At 38.8% G+C, this 17,392-nt stretch overlaps 1 protein-coding gene across 1 annotated transcript in view; it reads left to right on the top strand.

Moving 5' to 3' along the window:
• LOC128604269 (phospholipid-transporting ATPase ABCA1) overlaps nt 1-17,392 on the top strand; it is a 195,115-nt gene that overhangs the window by 160,146 nt on the left and 17,577 nt on the right. The window contains exons 40-45 of the mRNA XM_053619270.1: nt 527-650; nt 8,678-8,807; nt 8,895-9,015; nt 10,695-10,757; nt 10,867-10,973; nt 15,871-16,012. Coding sequence (XP_053475245.1) covers nt 527-650; nt 8,678-8,807; nt 8,895-9,015; nt 10,695-10,757; nt 10,867-10,973; nt 15,871-16,012 — 687 coding nt within the window. The remainder of the gene's footprint in view (nt 1-526; nt 651-8,677; nt 8,808-8,894; nt 9,016-10,694; nt 10,758-10,866; nt 10,974-15,870; nt 16,013-17,392) is intronic.

Here is a 17,392-nt window from a genome sequence, read left to right as displayed (position 1 = left end):
ATCCAGAGCAGAAAAAGATGCAACAATGCTGCAGAACTGAGGGCAGAACCTTCAGCGTAGTATAAAACACAACAGCTTTCTTTCCGCTCTAGAAATAAAATACATTAAGCCTCAATGTCCATCTGTGTATCTTACTTCTCTCTCTCTCTCTGTCTCTCTCTCTCTGTCTCTCTCTCTCTCTCTCTGTCTCTGTGAAGAAAGGCAGATGGAAGCTTTCAATCACTTTGAATGTGTATCATAAACTAGGCTTCCTCGTGTGTGTGTGTGAGAATTTCACACAGTGTACAGATGCGGTGACATGTGCCTTTCTTAATTATGGGTATGAATAGAGTTGCTTTTGTTCCTGCCACACTTAGTGACATACAGTATACACACACACACACACCAACTCACACATATACACACAGCAAGTAATATTTTACACTTTTAATGCCACACCATAAGACGTGTCATGTTTTTTTCTCACCTAATCTCTCTCACTCTCTCGCTTTCTTTTTCCCCTCCCTCTCCCTCTCTCTTTCTCTAGAACATTACTGATATCAATAACATAGTGAAGCAAGTGTTGCTGATCTTCCCTCACTTTTGTCTGGGCCGTGGCCTCATCGATATGGCCAAGAACCAGGCCATGGCAACACTCTTCATCAGTCTGGGTAAGCACACGCACACACACACACACACACACACACACACACACACACACACATCAAGGCAGTACTATGAACTCTAATGAACATGTGCTGAAAATAGCTCCATCTCCATGCCAGAGTCTCCATGCTTTTTTTATTTTGACAATTAAGCCAAATTGTTGTGTCGGTCCATCTGAGTCCCTCCGATTCCAAAGAATCAACTGATGACTTCTATCTTCTGTACTATCTGCTAGCTAATCCACTATCCCATCCCTTGTTTTATCCTCTAATCCATTCACTCATCCATTACCTGTTTTATCCCCTAGTCTATCTACTGCCACATCTTCTAATCCACCTAGAGCCCATCCACTACTTCCATAGTCAATTCCCTAGCCCATACCCTGGCTAATCCACTAGCGCAGCCCATCTCTTAGAGTTCATAGACCCCTTTAAAAAAGAGATGTGCATGTAATCTAGCTGCAAAAAGACCTGAGTAGACTAGCAACTTGATTTGGTAACATGGTTAGCTAGCTATTAGTAAAATATTATATAATCTGGGGGGGAAAAAAGTCCATCAAGAATTTTATTTAGAATGTTATCCACTTATTATTATGGCTTACCACTAAAAGACAGGGAATGCTGTTCTGCTACTTTCGAATAGTGTAAGTCTAGAAAATCCATATTGCTTGGCAACTAAGTGATCTTAAGCGTTCACCTAGCCTGAAATGATCAAACACACAAAGATAGCTCATAGAAACTCTGAGCGTTTATTTATAATACAAGGTTTCCCAAAATGTCTGTTGTACCTTCATCTGTGGATGTTCGTGGACGGCCACTTCTTGTTTGGTCCGCAACACTTCCAGTCTTTTTTACTTTGTTAATACTGTACGTTTGGCAACACTGTCGTGTGTGATGTGCTCGCCATGTTTCCTGTTAAATGTCCATTGCAACCTTGCAATAGCTTCCCTATCCAATCATGATAATTCTCAAAGGCATCCTTAAAGGCTATCTGAAAAAAATTATAAACTAAGTATGAAAAATTTTGGAAGGCATTTTGCTAAAAAAAATAAATAAAAAAAAATGAAGTGTTAATTTCTCCAATGTATGAAGACTTTCTGGAACCATGTAGAGAGAAATTGAAAGCATATGAGTCATACAAGTCCAAAGTTTATTGTTTGTGGGAACAGCCAAGATGTAGTGTTTTATGTTAACATTGAGGGGGTCATGGCACTGAAAGCTGAGGCGCAGCCTAAACAGATGCAATAAATTCATTTCTTGACTGAACAAAGTTAGCAAGCTATATGTGTGTGTTATACACCACTCCTCAGTAACAGCAAGACCTAGCCAGTAAGTTTCTTGATGTAGATATTAAGCGAGCTACATAGGTTTGTTAAAGCAATAGAAATTAGACAACTTTGCTAACTAGCAAGCAAGGTCTGTTAAATTGTTAGGGTGCACCTCAGTCAGCTCCCTATTTCAGTATTTAGGGCACTGATCAGGAAGTCGGACATTTTAAGTGCTGTCTCAATCGCAAAAACCTTCCAGTGCACTCGAACATTCGCTCCCTGAAAACCCCCACAATGCACCTCAAAAACCAGGGAGCATCGATGCTCACTATGTTCTGGAAATGAGGTCATATTTTCTGAACACTGAACAAAAAAAGATAGAGGAACGCTCAGTCAACAACTTCTACAAACATAAGTAGCTTGTTATCGATGTTGTAGCTCTCAAATGATTACTTACATTAGCGATTTTTAACTTTATTTGACCTTCTATATGCGGTTTGTTTGAGTCTAAAGACTTTTAAGTGTTTAATGATTTTTAAAAATCCAGCAGCTAGCCATGATAGAACCGCACCATGATAGAAACGATAGAAAGGCATGTGATTAAGCTAAGAAATTTATATGACATATAACATCGAAGATATCTTTATTGCCTGTTGTTGGTAAATGCTAACGCTGACGTTTTACAACATGAGTATGTAGTCATGTGAGCCAGGGTCCTTACCAGTGCCTGAACTTGTACTGGTGTGCACGGTATACTGATTCACAAACTAGGGAGCTAGGGGGCTGATTGAGATGCACGCTTAGTTAGCATGTCAGCTTGACTGATATGATAGTTAGCCACTTAGCTGAGATGAAATGGGTGCTGCAAATATGGAGCTTCTCAGATCAATTATCCCTCCTATTGGCATGTAACCACGACCTTATTTTGTTGGCTTGGAAAAGTGTCTATTTTGATGGTATGCAGTAAAAATGAAGGCGCTTATGAAAATACAGGATTTCTGATTCTGATACTCAACAGCACAGCCCAACGTTTCTTGTCAGATTCTGGCTTGGCCTCAAAAATGACTATAGTCTCATTACCAGGAGATAATGATAATGAGTCTTTATTGATCACATATACATTACAGCACAGTGAAATATTTTTTTTTTTTTTCACATACCCCAGCATGTTAGGAAGTTGGGGTCAGAGTGCAGGGTCAGCCATGATACAGCGTCCCTGTAGCTGAGAGGGTTAAGGGCCTTGCTCAAGGGCCCAACAGTGGCAGATTGGCAGTGCTGGGGCTTGAACCCCTGACCTTCCAATCAGTAACCCAGAGCCTTAACCTCCAATCCACCACTAGCACCCCTGACAACACAGTGATTTTGTATTACTTGGAGATCTATTCCCTTGCCAATCTTCTAGTTCATACCATACTGTATCGGATACAGTGTATCCTATGCATTAGTCCGTGTCCTGGCTCCTCCAATATCCCATACATATCTCCCTATTCCAGGGGTTGAATTTCAACAGACCAAACCAACTCCTCAAATTATACTGTAGCAGAACCATTAGTTCTGGAAGTGTGGGTTTATTTTCTGCTTCAAGTTCAAAACAGACACATCATTTCGACACTAGTCGAAAGTGGTAACATGAAGCACCAATATGAAACAAAACAACCACTCCACATTGTCTTATTTATAGCCAAAAACATTGAACTGTCATGTTAGTTGCTTATCCAGACCATAACTGGAACTTCACAAATTTTACATGAAGTACCCCAGGCCTAGTCCATCTCATATTCCTTCCCCTAGTCTCTTCTTTGGCTTGAATGTATTCAAAGTGCTACAATACTTAGTGCATCTCTACACAGGCTTCTGGGAGTGTGTGTGTGTTTGTCTGTGTGTACATGTTTAGCAACCAGACATTCAGATATATTTAGACATAAGCATTTGGCAGAGGATAAGAGAGGGGATAAAGTGATTGAGGAAAGATGGGACAGAGGAGTCGAGATATAGAGAGCATTTGAAGAACGAAAGAGAAGATAAAACCACCAGCACACAATCTTTAACAAAGTATATGGATGGATTTACATCGGGGGCCTGGGAGAATTCTATCATTTTACAGCTGCTGCTTAGCGGTTTTATTTCCAACCAAATCATCGCTGTCATTGATTTTCTCCCTCTAGAAAATTCCAGCTCAAAATGTCAAAATAAACCAGATAAAAATGCAAATAAACGTCTTTGATTTTACAAGTACTCGTTGCCTCAGGAGTTGGAAAACATTGTCAGCTGCTACATGATGTATTTAGTAACAAATGCAAATACTTATTTTAATTCCTCCAGCGATCATGAAACTGGATGTTATGGAGGAATTCCATAATTTATAATGAAGTTTATCACCAATTGAAATTTATAGCATTGAAATATTACGTATATGACTTCAAAAACTGTGCGTGTGTATTTATTTGTTTTGAATTAACCTCCTTGATATTCATAGTTTTATTTTAGTCATTCAAAGCCAGGCTTGATTGCCTTTGCCAGTCCCTGACAGACACAGTGTTTGATTAATTGTGCACTGACATGAGCAATATGAATACAGATTCTTTTTTTTTTCTTTTTTTTTTATAAATCTGAAAATTTAATTATTGAAACTCAATTAGTAAACACAAAATAAACATAAACGAATACAAGTATAATTAATGTCAGAAATTTACAGGATCTGCAAAGTTTTAATAAATTAAAAAATATGTAAGAGGGATCATAAAATTGTCCTGAACAAGCTATTTCACATAACAGTTGTTTACATATAAGTCCACAAGACACAATAATAATTAATAATAGAAATAATAATACCTAATAATAACCAGTTCAAAAGTTTACACACGCTTGATTATTAATACTGTGTGTCGTTACCTGGATGATCAACGACTGTTTTTATGTTTTGTGAGAGTTCTTCATGAGTCCTTTGTTTGTCCTGAGCAGTTAAACCGCCCACTGTTCTTCAGAAAAGTCCTCCAGGTCCTGCACATTCTTTGCTTTTCCAGCATCTTCTGCAAGAAGGCAACACGATACATTAAAAGTCCGGGGGGGGGGGGGGGGCGTAAACTTTTGAACAGGATGATCGGTGTGAATTGCTATTATTTTGTTTTCTGGGAGACATGTAACTATCTTATGTAGTATCTGAAGGGCGGTACTAAATGAAAAAAAAAGATCTTAAACAAAATAATAACAAATTACACCCATCATCCTGTTCAGAAGTTTACACCCCCTGACTTAATGTATCGTATTGCCTTCTTGAGCATCAGTGAACATTTGCACCTTTTGTCATAGTCGTGTACGAGTCCCTCAGTTGTCCTCAGTGTGAAAAGATGGGTCTCAACATCATATAGCCACTGTTGGAAAGGGGTCAAATATGCAAAAGATGCTGGAAAAGTAAAGGCTGTGCAGGACCTGGAGGATTTTTCTGAAGAACAGTGGGTGGTTTAACTGCTCAGGACAAACAAGGGACTCATGAACAACTATCACAAAACATAAACACAGTCGTTGGTCATCCAGGTAACGACACACAGTGTCGTTACACAGCGTGTGTAAACTTTGAATTGGTTCATCTGTGTAAATTCAGTTAGTATTGTGTCTTGTGGACTATATGTAAACATCTGTTATGTTGTGAAATATATGAAATAGTTTATTCAGGGCAGAACTAAATAAAAAAAAATGAAATGCAATTTCTATGATCCCTGTTATTTATGTATTTATTTAATGTTATTTTTTAACATTTTGCAGATTTTGCAAGGCATAGACCTCAACTGTACGTAGGTGCTTGTTTTTGGAAAATGTGACTCTCTGAAAACTGAAATAAAACGATGCTGAATTCCAAATGAGTACAATTGTGTGGTTTTCGAAGTAATATTTTTCAACACTGTGAATTTAATGGTGATTTTATTACTAAAAATTAATTCACTGAGATTGAATCCTGATTACCGTAGGTTCAGGGTGATTTCGACGTGTGAGGGATGGCACACTCTCTCTCACTCTCCCTCTCTCCTGTCAATCACTGTGACACTAGAAGATTGAGGATATTTGTATGTAGAAGAGGGCTAATAGCGCTTTACACAGAGTGTGTTACACTGACCAGTGATGGCAGCATGAGCAGCAGTTAGAAAAGATGTGGCTGGCTTCACATGTCTTGGAGGAAGCATGTGTTAGCCTTCACCCTCCCTGGTTGGTAGCTGTCATGTGATGGGGAGAGCTGGCTGGTGGGTGGGAATGACCAAATTGGGCAGAAAAATTGTTCTCTTTTTTGCTTCCATATTAAATATATTGTTTGGGTCATATCATTACCTGCGCATGCTGTCTTTCTTAGAATGCTTCATTTTGGCTTCATCTATTTTTTAGGATTCAATATTATTAAGCAAACATGCAAATTCAAAGATTCTAGATAGTCTGGATAAGCCTTGGTCGTTAATATAGCTGATAGTAGATCAGTTGAAACAAGTTGAGCAGCTTAACTCTGGAAAAACTAAAGTAAGTGGCCTTAAGATTCTGCTTCTGTTTATCTGTGATTGTAAAAGAAACTACAGTACAACAATTTCTGAATAATTATTCAAATTACAAGGCCTTTTGCAACACAGTTTTGACATGCTGTATTTCAGCGCTCTGCATGTCGGGTCAATTTGTCCATGGTGTTGTGTTTTTTTAAACCAGAATGTTTTCGTGCCATGCTTTGTTTGCTGACCCAGGGATGATATTGGGTGCAGACAGCATAGGAAAGCAAGCAGAGAACAAATCAATATTTAGTAGAGAGGAGGAGTGTAGGGTGAGGGATGAGAAATGTGGATTAGAATGTCTTTCCTAGAAGCACTAAAGAGGTCCGATGCAACTAACAATAGTGCCAGATAATCTGTAAAGCAATGCGTTCCTCGAGGCTTTTAAGGTAGGCAGTACTGTATATTTGTCCAGTTCTTACAGCTCTTAAATAAAGTTTGTTATGATTTTATGTTTTGTCTACAGCCTTGTCTTGTTGTGTCTTTAAATGATGAATGATCAATTAGAATAAACACTGTAGTTGCATTTTTGTCATGAAATCCAGTCCTTGGTTTCCTGTTTCGTATTTTCCTGAATTCCTTGTTTTCTAGCTCTGTGTATTTCCTGATTTAGACCCTCGCCTATTTTCCAGTGATACAATTATGCAATACTGTATATTACTGTCATCTGCCTGTGTTATGACCCTCACTATGGACTATGGATAATGGATAATGATTCCTGGATTGATTTTAAATAAAGAATATGCTGATTTTACTCAGTTGAATCCTGCCTTAAGGAACACTAGGTAGGGGAATACCCCTTGGACATACATAAATACACACATTCACATCTGGGTGCAATTTCGAGTAGTCAGTAAGAAAATACTTTTGGCAGGTAAGCAGAAACAAGATTACTCACTAGAAACCAAAATGAACTCCAAAATCAAAACCTAAGACACTAGAACGGTGAGGCAGCAATGCTACCTGCTTCAACGGTTATTGAGAATATAACTGTCACCATATTGAAACACCATACCTGCTTCTTTTAAAGCTGACACTCTTTCTCCCATTTGTTAGGTTTAAATATAGTATAGGCCTTATAATTTATATATAATGTATATATGTTTTGATGTCCAACCTAAATCTCTGCTCACTGACCACTTTCAGCACCACTTTAGTCCTTCTTTTGCTCTTTACTTTGATTATATGGTCTCAGGGATCTGTTCTCATTTACCTTCACTCATTCTATGAATTGGTATACATCATTTCCCAATTTGCTTATTTATAGTTCCTTATTTCTGTTAATTGACTGTGGTTATTACACACACACACACACACACACACACACACACATGCATGCATGCACACTACCTTACTGAAAAAAACAAAAAAAAATATTTTTAAAAACCCTCATAGAATTTGTAATGGTTTTAATGGTTATAATGGGAATTGTATTGGTTGTAATGATCGCTGTGGGTCTCTACTGGTAATTTGTCTGTTATGTCTATTGGATACCATTAAGCACCAATAATGGTAACGGTTTTAATGGTTAGCTGGTGGTTTGTAATGGTATTTGTACTGGAAACCGTTTTTCTGTGATGGTTTCTATTGTTTGTTTGTTTTTTTTGGGTGGTAGTGGTTTGTTTGTTTTTCAGCAAGGTACATACTAGAATGTATGTGAACAACAAGAATATTAATTAAGTATTCTTGTGTAAATGAAAAATATAAAATGTGTCCAATATCTTTTATTTTACAGTTGCTTCTGCTTGTACTCATGTATGAATTTAATAATGTGCAAATAAACCTATTTCTGGAATTGATTGAGGAAAAAAAGTTGTGTTTAACCTTAGTATCTTCCTCAATTATTCTTCAAAAGCTCATTAGCGCTCAACTGGCTGTGACAGTGTAATACTTATTATTATATACAGAAGAGAAAATGTCCTGTTTATGCTAAATATCTAATTACTGTATTGCTCCAAAATTAAAGATGAAGCTGTTTTTGATTACCTTAAAGTTTTTCTCCACCAAGACATTGCATAATTCGTGTCTTTACCCACTTAACGTGAACACATTTTTGGTGACAATACCTTCAGCACAGGAGTGAAGCAATCTAATCTAAATGCTAAGTTACTGTCAGGTAGTAGTACATCAAGTGACACTAGCTGCATATTGCATACAGTACTGCATACTGATACAAGTAATAGTATTTTAAATACATTAACATGCCTAGTCTTATACTTTTTTTTCTATATGTCTTTCTCAGGAGAGGATAGGTTTGAGGATCCCCTGAGCTGGAATATGGTAGGGAAGAATCTGTTTGCCATGGCGATACAGGGTGTAGTCATGTTCAGCTTCACCCTCCTCATCCAGTACAAGTTTTTCTGTAAACCAAGGTGAGTTCTGGACCCACAAGTACAAGACATATCAGAGACATAAAGATTTACACAAACTTAATACTATTGTGGCATGGCACGGTGCAGGTTAGTCACTGGGTTGCCAAGATCTGCAGGAGAAGAGGATGAAGACGTGGCTCGAGAGCGTGAGCGAGTGCAGAGAGGAAAAGCCCAGAATGATCTACTCAGGGTTTGTGACCTCACAAAGGTACGTTTTGTTTTCTTTTCTTTGGCATTATCCTACATGTTTCTTACATTTACATTTATTCATTCGGGAGATGCCTTAACCAAAGTGATTACAATTGAGCTGAGCAGATGAGGGTTAAAGGCCTTGTTGAATGGTATCAGGATTCAAACTCACAACACATCATTGCCCATGTTTCTTCATTTCTGGTGTTTTTTTTTTTTTTTGGGGGGGGGGGGGGGTTATGCTACAACATGAGGATATTGCCATTGGTGGCATCAAGTATTTAAGAGAAAACATTGGTGACTCTTTATCCTCTAAGTTGAGAGACCTAAAATAGCTATTTGTATCCTTTTCTTAAAACGAAATGCCGTTGTAGGCTTCTACACATAACCTTTAATGGTTCCCTCAGAGGGCAAACCAAATAACCTTTTATAGATAATACCTTATTTTCTGAGATACTTATTGGATGCTTTAAGGTCAAGGCCGCCTTTTAAAGCACCTCTGAAGACCCGAGTTTTGTGACCTCATCAAGCTATCAAGTTGGGAAACGTTAGTCGCTTACGTTTCAGGAAATTTGTTATTAGTGTGTCAAAAATGTAGTCTCCCTTTTGATGCATTTTCTATGACTTTTCTAGTCCTCTTGGGCTGTTGTTAAAGATGGTTCTAGGCTAAGATGCACTCTGATAAAGCTTTGTGTCTCAGTCAGGGATCTCTGTTTTCACTGTTTCATAATCACTGAATCAGGAAGTTGGACTGACGGAGGCGAGTCTAATGACTCACCTCTAATTTGCAGTAAAAGTCTATTGACCTGAAAGTACACCAGCACCTCTCAAGGCAATTCTCAAGTGCTCTGCTTCCCAGCAGTGGTTTGAGCATTTGCTTAAGAAGCAGGTATCGGCTGGTTTAATGTTGGTTGGTGGGCTACTGCTCTGTAATCAGCCCATCGTGCTGAGAGCAGATTAAGATTAGCTTCAGCTACCAGCCTGGAGCTTCATCTTCCTAACAGTTGCATCTTCTCTGCAATGCACATCCAGTGTGTGTGTGCACACCCAGCTGTAACCGCCCTGATAAGATGAAGAGTAGAGGACTGAGGACATTCCATCTTACAAACTGCACACACTCGCTTTGATCATTAACACAAATGCTGTGAGCAGATGTCACACAGATAGGGTGTCTGTAGTAAGAAGTGTCATCACATACGTCTCCTACAGACTTGTCTCCAGTCCCTGCCAGTCCCACAAGGGCAGCTAGCCTTTAACTACGGAATACATTTTGATAGAATGAGAGCCAATCTCTTTCCCATATGCCTTGATGATAAGTTATGCAACTTCATCTCCAGAAATGCAAAGTAAAATTGGCTTTAAGTTTCAGAAAAAAATATAGGGCTTTCGGAGGTAACCCCAAACATTACAGCTGGTTGTATAATATATTATTTTAAAAGAACAATTTGGCCATAAATATAATGCATATGGTTTGCTTTGTTAGTTTTGTTCTAGAGATACGAGGCTAAAATAAATAATACCTACAGGAAGCTTATAGTTTTGGATCAAATGTATTCTAAATCTTTACAAATGTTGTATGTATATATGCAATTATTGATGACTCATATATAGCTTTCTCATTATCAGACTGCATGTAAAATCAGATTTTTAAAAAAAAAAACTCTCTCTCTCACTCTTTCTCTCTGTCTGTCTTGGTAGGTGTACTCGGGTAAGAAGATCCCAGCAGTGGACAGGATAACTGTGGGTGTCCCAGCTGCTGAGGTCAGTCAAAATGTCCAGCCGTGCTAATGAATCCACTATCAGCGTGTGACTGTTACAATAATATCCACTGTGTGCTATATTGGTGTGTACATGTTTGTGTTTGTGATAGTGCTTCGGCCTACTGGGTATAAACGGGGCAGGAAAAACCACAACGTTTAAAATGCTGACTGGAGACATTCGACCCTCAGGTGGAGAAGCCTTCCTCTGTGGATACAGGTGAACACACTCAAGTACACACACAAATACAAAAGTAAATCTAAACCTGAGCTTCATAATCTAAACACTAATAACAGAACCTCTAATACAAACCTTCAGAACCTTAACCCTATTAACACTAACCCTAATCCTAACTTCAGTAACTGTAACCTCAGAATACCAAAATCAAACTGTAGTCTCAGTCAAGCCAACAAATGAGCTAAAAAATCCCAGTTGAACGTGCACTCAATAAGAACTTGTATGTGTGGCAGTACAAGTAGAATGGGCAGTGGTGGCTTCGCAGTTAAGGCTTTGGGTTACTGATCGGAAGGTCGGGGGTTCAGGCCCCAGCACTGCCAAGCTGCCACTGTTGGGCCCTTGAGCAAGGCCCTTAACCCAGGCCCTTAACCCTCTCTGTTCCAGGGGCACTGTATCATGGCTGACCCTGCGCTCTGACCCCAGCTTCCTGACATGCTGGGGTATGCGATTAAAAGAATTTCACTGTGCTCTAATGTATATTTGACCAATAAAGACTCATTATCATTATATCATTCTAAGACTGGGAGTGTGTCTTGTTTTAAAAGCTATAAACCAAGCTGACGTCATGTGACCACAGTGTTGTTCAGTCTGTGGTTCTTCTGGATTTAATATGCATTCTGAACAAATTGAACAATGAATTGATCTCCACAGTCTCTCAGAAAAGATGTGGTGAAATTCTGAAACTTCTGACTACAGGTTGTCCTGAACTTTGTTTCTCTTCTCATGCACAATATCTCAAACCACAAGTGAAGTTCTAGCATTTTAAAGTCTGGTTAGTCCCAAAAGTGAAAATTGCATTTAAAGAATTCTGACTGCAGCACGGAAACATCACAGACATTTTGACAGCCAGAATCAGATTACAAACTGAATTGATTACACCAGCGATGGCCATTTCGCTACGGCACGTATCCAACAACACGATCAAAGCCTGACATCTAGCAAGCTAGCAAGGCTTTAATCCTCATTAGGCAGATTCCTTACCAACATGATCTTTGCAAGAAGATAGCAAAGGCAAGATTAAAACATAAATAAAACATTTCCATATTTTACGCATATATTTACATATTTATGTTTTCATAAAGTTGAGGCGTGAAAGTATGTTATAGACAGGAAAAACGCAATTTTGGCCAAAACAAGATTTCTATCAATTCATCTACACTGGTATCCAACGGATTGTCAATTGTGTATTGTAATATCATTCATTTATTCATCTTTTGTAACCACTTCATCCTGGTCAAGGTTACAGTGGATCCAGAGTCTATCCCTGGGATTTACATTAATTGACTTTTCATAGGGAACGCAAAAATATAGGGATATATAAATAAAACTGGTAGCCTTACTGGTTCATATTAGCTACCTAATAAAACACATAATGTTATTCTACAGTGTACAGTATATAAAACGTCTACACACGCCTGTTAAAATGGCAGGTTTTTGTGATGTAAAAAAAAAATTAAATTAAGTTCGATAATGTCAGAACTATTTTCACCTTTATTGTGAAATTGTAACATATAAATATCAAGTGAGAAACACCCAGGAATGTTTTTGGTTTTTTTTGTTTTTTTTTGGGGGGGGGGTTGGGAGAAAAGCTAAAAATTTCCAATACCCAGTTTGCATAAGTGTGCACACCCTTTTATAATTGGGAATGTGGCAGTGTTTTGAATGAAACAATCACATTCAAACTCATGTTAAACACTAATTAGTATACAGCTTCCATTAATTAAAGTGACTGTCTAACCCTAAATAAAGTACAGTTGTTCCTATAGGATCCACCTGGAAAATTCATGGGCCACAAAGAGCTTACAAAGCAGGTACGGGATCTCATTGTTGAAAAATATCAATCAGGAGAGGATTACAAAAACATGTCCAAGGCATTGGATATACCATGAAACTTGCAAAAGACATAATCAACAAGGATGTCCCTCTAAAACTGAAGAGAAGATCAGGAGAACACTGTTCAGGGAGGCTGGCAAGAGGCCTACTAAAAGAATTGCAGCAATTTCTAGCAAGTACTGGTTGCTCCTTACATGTGACAACAATCTTCTGAATTCTTCATGTCTCTGGGCTTTGGTGTAGGGTGGCAAGACGTCCAATCTCCCCAAACCATGTGGAATAATGTGTTATGGTCTGATGAGACCAAAGTTTACATTTTTGGCCATAATACAAAAAAAAAAAAAAACAACACAGCACATCACCAAAAAAACACCATCCACACAGGGAAGCATGGTGGTGGCAGCATCATACTTTTTTCTATTTTTCTTTAGCTGGGACTGGGGCTTTAATCAGGATGGAAGGAATAATGAATAGCTCCAAATACCAGTCAATTTTGGCACAAAACAGGCTTAAGGCTTCTGCTGAAACACTTAAGATGAAGAGTAATTTCACCTTTAAGCATGACAACGACCCGAAGCAAACCTCCAGATCAACAAAGAAATGGCTTCATCAAAACAAGTTCAAGGTTTTGGATTGACCCAGCCAGAGTCCAGGCCTAAATCCAATTAAAAATCTGTGGGATGACCTGAAGAGTGCTGTGCACAGGCGATGCTTAGAATGTTTTTGCAAGGAAGAATGGCAAAATATTTGGCACATATCGACAAAATAATCAAGACATGCCAAACAGATTGACTCTTACTGAAAAAGATTGAATGCTGTAATAAAACCTAAAGGTGCTTCAACTAAGTATTAGTTTAAGGGTGCGCACACTTATTCAACCAGGTTATTGTACATTTTTTATTTTTCACTTTTTGTCCCCCCTAAAATAATTCTTATTTGTTTTTCACTTTAATTAATAGGTTAAAATTTCACAATAAAGGTGGAAAAAGTTCTGACATGATTTATCTTGGTTTCATTTTTTTTTCTTTTACATCACAAAAACAAGCCATTTTAACAGGGGTGTGTAGACTTTTTAGATCCACTGTACATACATTTACTGTTAACTTAGTTTTGCTGCAGTAATCTCTGCCAATTTGGGAATTTTTCTGAGTGAGATCGAGGTCTGTTTCTTAATGGAAGCCCTAAGCGGCCATGCATTTATTTATTTTTCTTGTTTTCTTGTGATCTCGACATAACAAAACAATAGTTTTCTCATGATATTGACCTAACAAAAGCTGTTGTCTTGTGATCATGACTTAATTTTTCTGTGTAATTGACAAAACAACATCTTGTTTTTATTGTTCTGGAGGCAGCAAAAGCTTACCGCAATCCCACAGCATCATGGGTGAACACATTTGTTTTTACTTTGATCAGGGACTCAAGCTGAAATAGCTCTGATTGACGACTTCCGCATTAGTGTCTGGCACTTGAGAAAGGAACACCACTCTCTCTTAATGCCGAGATAATGTCCATTTCTACAGCGGGCAATTCTCAAAAAACTAACATGCATGCATCACCAGTCCCATTCACAAGGTGCGAGATTTTCTCGTGATAATTACGTTGTGAGAAAACAGCGAGATCACAGGAAAATTAAGTGGAGACCATGAGAAAACAGCTTTTTTTTTATGTTGAGATCACAGGGAAGTTAACTCGAGATCATGAGCCTCTAAGGGCATCCGTAGTTTCTGGAAGAAACGGGACTGATTGAGATTAACCAATCATAGCAGTGTTTTGCTCTCTTAATTTATGATGCATGTTAAAGAACTCCACCCAGACAGTTACCTTAGCTCAATAACTCTGGAGGAACTCTGAAGGAACTCTAGAGGAACTCTGGAGCCACTGTGCCTCCGTATTGTAATAAATAATAAATAGCACTATTAACTATGTTTGGTTTGAGGTTACTTTTAAATATTACAATACATTGTTACAATACAATACATAATAGTTAAACTGTGTATAACGGTTAGGACAGGGATTGTTTTGGGCTGATTTTTTTTTCCCCACACAGACCTCACAACTCTGCCAGAGTAAATAAACAAAGAACAGCAGTAGTGGCAGTGAAAGAGACACAAATGGGACAGAGAGAAGAGATGGTTGTAGTGTTGGATTATTTGGCTTATATATAAGACACATAAAGGAGGACATTTGTTTGAGGTTCACCTCAAATGTGTTTATGCTGCTGCTTCCATGCAGGCAAGCTATCAAGGGAACTGGAAATTGAACTGCCAGGTCATGTTCGAGCCGGTCACAGACACGGGGAGTTCTGAAACAAACAAACAAAGCTCTCACACAGTCAAACCTAACAAATATTCCTGGAATTATATAGATATGCGCTCCACATAAAGAGATGAATTCATGTATATAATTACATGTACACACACACACGCACACACACACACACACATACTTTTCTGTTTGTCTGTATGAGGTCTGAAAGAGATTGTGATGTTATGAATGAGACAATGCACTTGTAGGAAACTGACGGGAATCAGACATTTTGACAGAGAGAAGCTGCATTTCTACCAGAAAGATGGTTGGTAGTTCAACCGCTGGAGTTGTGGGTTCGAAACCCGCCTCCGCTTTGTGTGCAAGGAGTGTGTATGTTCTCCCTGTGCCCCAGGGGTTAACTCCGGGTAATCTAGTTTCATCCCCCAGTGTGCGATTGTGCCCTGCGATGGGTTGGCACACTGTCCAGGGTGTCCCCCACCTTGTGTCTCAAGTTCCCTGGGATAGGCTCCAGGCTCTCCAGTGAACCTGTGTAGAATAAGTGGTATGGAAAATGGAAACATGAAGGAAAGGGGAATGGGATTAAATGAATGCATATATAGATGGATGGATGGATGGACAAAAAACAGTAAAAGGAATGAAAAGGTGTGGATGAACTAACAGAGTAAAAAAGGACAAAGATTGTGATAAAATGGGTCAGTTGAATATGATGAGTGGATAAATCACTCTCTCTCTCTCTCTCTCTGTCTCTCTCTCTCGCTCTCTCGCTCTCTCTCTGCAGCATTCGTACAGAGATGAGCCAGGTCCATCAGAACATGGGATATTGTCCTCAGTTTGATGGTATTGATGACCTCCTAACAGGACGAGAGCATCTGGAGTTCTACGCACGCCTCCGGGGGGTGCCAGAGAGGGAGGTCACCACGGTAACAACACGCACACACACACACACACTTTTACATTCCCTGTCCGCTTTTTCAGTGGACAAAGGTGTGTGCACTCATCTTTAATGCATAAATCCATGGAATAGGACATTGCTGAATATTTCAAAGCAAAATGTGTTTGTGCGTGTGTGTGTGTGTGTGAGAGAGAGAGAGAGAGAGAGAGAGAGAGCGAGAGAGAGAGAGAGAGAGATTATGTGCTCCCAGTATGGCAGCCTTTGATCCTGCGGCCAGTCTTGCCTGGGCATAATGCCTACTGGCACGTATACACTCACTACCATTCTTTCTCTCTCTCTCTCTCTCTCTCACACACACACACACACACACACACATACACACACACACACACACACACACACAAAACTACAGTAGGGGGCCGTTATATGCATGGCTCTTCTGTTTGACCCTTTGTCCCTTCCAAGGATTCAGCCTTTGCTAAAGCCTTTGGCAGAACACACACACTAATAACATTAAATATGACTATTTTTTAGGAACACATACAAAAGCACTAGACCAGTATGAATCAGTAGATAGTATACAAAACCAGTTAGCAAGTATTTAAAAGTCCCTAAAACATGTATTTTTTTTAACTGTTGAAAATGATATAGGTATTTTTATTATTATTATTTTTTTTTTAATCTTTAGCTATAGCTGTTCTCAAAAGAATAGAATCTATGAAAGAAAATGCAATTTGAAAATACCACCATGTCCTATTTCTATTCAAAAACGAGGAAATTTTTGCTTTAAAAATGTTTTCAACATTTACTTAACCTGTGAACAATGTTACAGTGTGAATGGATGGATGAAAGGAAAGGGATGGGAGGAGTTAGGAATACGACATGATGGGGGTGTGGGGTTATAGAAAAGTAAGCAATGACAGGGTGGTAAAAGGTGGTCTGGTGGGAAAATGAGGACCATTTCTAACATAAATTTGCTTATTTTCCAATAGCATCATGGTTGATTACACCACAGCAGTTTGCCAACGATTATAATGGATACTTTATTAATATACACAACATATTTCTTATAGTTACAGTTAATGCTGTGGAATGTCCTATTATGGACAATTAAACACCTTCTAACCAATCAGAATCGAGAATTTTATAGTGCTTTGGTATAAGGCATATTTCAAAATGGGGGGGGGGGGGGCGTACCTCACACATCTAGGGTTGGGGGTCTGCCCTGGGATAGGCTCCAGCCTCCCCGTGACCCTGTGTAGGATAAACAGTATGGAAATGGATGGATGGATATTTCAAAATGCCCTACTTACATGACTGCATTTACCCAATATAGAAAAAGCAGTGTGAAAAATACCATTGTGGATAGGATGAACATAAACTATAAACTCTCCCTCCCACCCCCGCC

The sequence above is a fragment of the Ictalurus furcatus genome, chromosome 29 (genome assembly GCF_023375685.1).
Source record: "Ictalurus furcatus strain D&B chromosome 29, Billie_1.0, whole genome shotgun sequence".
NCBI classification, from domain to species: domain Eukaryota; kingdom Metazoa; phylum Chordata; class Actinopteri; order Siluriformes; family Ictaluridae; genus Ictalurus; species Ictalurus furcatus.
Note: the sequence above shows the minus strand (reverse complement) of the source record. Positions and strands in the feature narration are given on the sequence as shown.